General features: G+C 50.7%; 1 protein-coding gene across 1 annotated transcript; it reads left to right on the top strand.

The window, feature by feature from the left end:
- Nucleotides 1-1,115: 1,115 nt before the first annotated feature.
- On the top strand, nucleotides 1,116-2,950 carry FZD8 (frizzled class receptor 8). Its single transcript, XM_018552328.1, has one exon. It carries the CDS (start codon nucleotides 1,116-1,118, stop codon nucleotides 2,874-2,876), a length of 1,761 nt encoding a protein of 586 aa, XP_018407830.1. The 3' UTR covers nucleotides 2,877-2,950.
- Nucleotides 2,951-3,405: the final 455 nt, after the last annotated feature.

The following is a 3,405-nucleotide window of genomic DNA, read 5'->3' on the forward strand; positions in this document are numbered from 1 at the left end:
CAATGCATTTCAAGTTGTAGGGGTTTTTTATGCAAATGTACAATTATTATTTAATTATTGACAATAAGTCCTTGGAGCATCACAAACTTGGATCAGAACACTTGTTACTCATCATTATTGTACCTGATCTTCATGTTTGTCATTTGTTCATCACACCTGATAACTTCAAAGTATTAAAAGTAACAATGTGTATATATGTATATAATAAAAGTAACAATTAATCTATATGTATATAACAAAGTCAAAGTATATAACAAAGGTAACAATGAACATATACTGTATGTATATAATAAAAGTATGAATCTATATGTATATGATAAAAGTATGAATCTATATGTATATAATAAAAGTATGAATCTATATGTGTATAAAAGTAACAAGGAATCTATATGTCTATAATAAAAGTAATAATGAATCTATATGTCTATAATAAAAGTAACAATGCATTTCAGTTTTTGATGCCAGTGCAGAATTCTTCCTCCATGGTGGACCCAGCAGTGTTCCGATCCTGTGTCATCAGGTGTATTTACAAGTGTCAGCAGTGTGGTGATCGGTGAGGTGTGATAAATACATCAGGTTAATGAATGTGCGATGATAATAAATCTCATCCCGGTGTACGTTTGTCCTCACTCGCATGACAATGGGCGGCTAATCAACACGCTGCGACCACCTTTAGAAAGCAAAATAAAAAAAAAAAGGTTGATTGCTTCAGGCAGCAGAGCCCCGCCTCCCTCCAGGGGGATTAGAGGATTGGTTGGGGGGCGGGGTTTGCCCGGTCCCTCTATAAATATTCATGAGGTCTTTTCCTAAGCCTGGAGAGTAAGTGCAGCGCTGAGGACAACGTGCGGAGTGCGGTCCAGGTGCTAAGTGCCGAGGTTCGGATCGCTCCAATAGACATCGCAGCGCCCGGAATTGTCACAGGGGAAGCTGTCACTTTGGATTTACAACCTGCTTGCTGCTCTGCTGCCTAGGCTGGCGATAACTTTGCTTGAACTCTACTGACTTGCTGGAACTTATGGGCTGCTGGTGGCACGGAGGTGAGCGGAGGAGATGAGCCTGTGACCCTGGACTGAGCAGATCGCCCATTGGACTGATTATAGGACAGGCTGACCGCCATGGAGATGATGATGTACCTGCTGCTGGTGGCTGCTTGCTGGGTGCCCCCGTCGCTCGGTGCCGCTGCCAAGGACCTGACCTGCCAGGAGATCACCGTGCCCCTGTGTAAGGGCATCGGCTACAACTACACCTACATGCCCAACCAGTTCAACCACGACACGCAGGACGAGGCTGGCCTGGAGGTGCACCAGTTCTGGCCGCTGGTGGAGATCCACTGCTCGCCCGACCTGAAGTTCTTCCTGTGCAGCATGTACACCCCGATCTGCCTGGAGGACTACAAGAAGCCGCTTCCTCCGTGCCGGAGCGTGTGCGAGAGAGCCCGGGCGGGCTGTGCCCCTCTCATGCGCCAGTACGGCTTTGCCTGGCCGGATCGGATGCGCTGCGACCGGCTGCCGGAGCTGGGCAACCCGGACACGCTGTGCATGGACTACAACCGCACCGACCTGACCACGGCGGCGCCCAGCCTGCCCGAGCAGCCCCAGCGGCCGCCCAAGGCGCCCAGCCACCCGCACAAGGGCGGCAGCAACAGCAAGCCACGCGTGGAGCCCCCCAGGAGCAAGCCCAGGGCCCCCACCGGGTGTGAGCCAGGTTGCCAGTGCAGGGACCCCATGGTGCTGGTGTCCAATGAGAGGCATCCGCTCTACAACAGGGTGAAGACGGGACAGATACCCAACTGTGCCATGCCCTGCCACAACCCCTACTTCACCCCTGAGGAGAGGACCTTCACCACCTTCTGGATCGGGCTCTGGTCGGTGCTGTGCTTTGCCTCCACATTTGCCACTGTGTCCACCTTCCTGATAGACATGGAGAGGTTCAAGTACCCCGAGAGGCCCATCATTTTCCTGTCTGCCTGTTACCTGTTGGTGTCCGCTGGCTATCTGGTCAGGTTGATCGCTGGCCACGAGAAGGTGGCATGTAGCAGGGAGCATGACCTGGAGCACATCCACTATGAGACCACTGGACCTGCCCTCTGCACCCTGGTCTTCCTGCTCATCTACTTCTTTGGCATGGCCAGCTCCATCTGGTGGGTTATCCTGTCACTCACCTGGTTCCTAGCGGCTGGCATGAAATGGGGCAACGAGGCCATCGCTGGCTACTCTCAGTATTTCCACTTGGCAGCCTGGTTGGTGCCCAGCATCAAGTCTATAGCTGTGCTAGCCCTCAGCTCAGTGGATGGGGACCCAGTGGCTGGCATCTGCTATGTGGGCAACCAGAACTTGGACAACCTGAGGGGCTTTGTCTTGGCCCCCTTGGTCATCTACCTCTTCATTGGCAGCATGTTCCTGCTGGCTGGCTTTGTGTCTCTTTTCAGGATCCGCAGTGTCATCAAGCAAGGTGGCACCAAAACTGACAAACTGGAGAAACTTATGATCCGGATTGGAATATTCAGCGTACTTTACACTGTGCCTGCTACCATCGTAGTGGCATGCTTCTTCTATGAGCAGCACAACCGTCAGGGTTGGGAGATGGCACATAACTGCAACTCTTGCCTTCCCGAGCTGGCACAACCCCGCAGGCCAGACTATGCTGTGTTCATGCTAAAGTACTTTATGTGCCTGGTGGTTGGCATCACCTCTGGGGTATGGATTTGGTCAGGGAAGACTTTGGAGTCCTGGAGGGCTTTCTGCACACGCTGCTGCTGGGGCAGCAAAGCAACTGGTGGCTCTATGTACAGTGATGTCAGCACCGGCTTGACATGGAGGTCTGGCACTGCCAGTTCGGTGTCTTACCCAAAACAAATGCCCTTATCTCAGGTCTAACAAAACAGAAAAAAGGGGCTGGGGGGAAGGGACCTGGGACACTTGATGGTCTGAGACCTGCCAATCTAGCCCAAAAGCAAGCCCCTTCCATTCTTTTAGTTTCTTGCTATTAGCATGATAATGAACTCTTAATGGTATCCATTAGTCAGGACTTGAATGACTGGTCAGAACAATGTACCTGGTATTGAAGCCTCCCTGATTTGTCTCCATTTATATGCAAGGAGCATTGCTAAGACCTTAATTTAACTGGCCAGGGCAGGGGATTGTCCTTGTGCTTCGTAAACTGGAGGCAATAACTTCATTTGCGTGTTGGAGCAATCTTACTATGTGTTTTTATTTTTATTTCTATGTATGTATGTCAGTCCTCAACATTTGCTGGAGTGACCCAGCCAGTGCCCACTCAACTTACTGTGCCACAATCAAAAATATGCCTTCTTGCGGCACTCCAGGGTCATGTGACAACAATAGGGGGATGGGATCTGTTAATTAGCCAAGCAAATGCCTTCCAGGTACGGACAACGGTGGGGGG

The sequence above is a fragment of the Nanorana parkeri genome, unplaced genomic scaffold (assembly GCF_000935625.1).
Source record: "Nanorana parkeri isolate BGI_ZX_2015 unplaced genomic scaffold, ASM93562v1 scaffold84, whole genome shotgun sequence".
NCBI classification, from domain to species: domain Eukaryota; kingdom Metazoa; phylum Chordata; class Amphibia; order Anura; family Dicroglossidae; genus Nanorana; species Nanorana parkeri.

Excerpts from the sequence above, each read along its gene's own strand:
- FZD8 (XM_018552328.1), top strand. The coding sequence starts at position 1,116 with ATGGAGATGATGATGTACCTGCTGCTGGTGGCTGCTTGCTGGGTGCCC.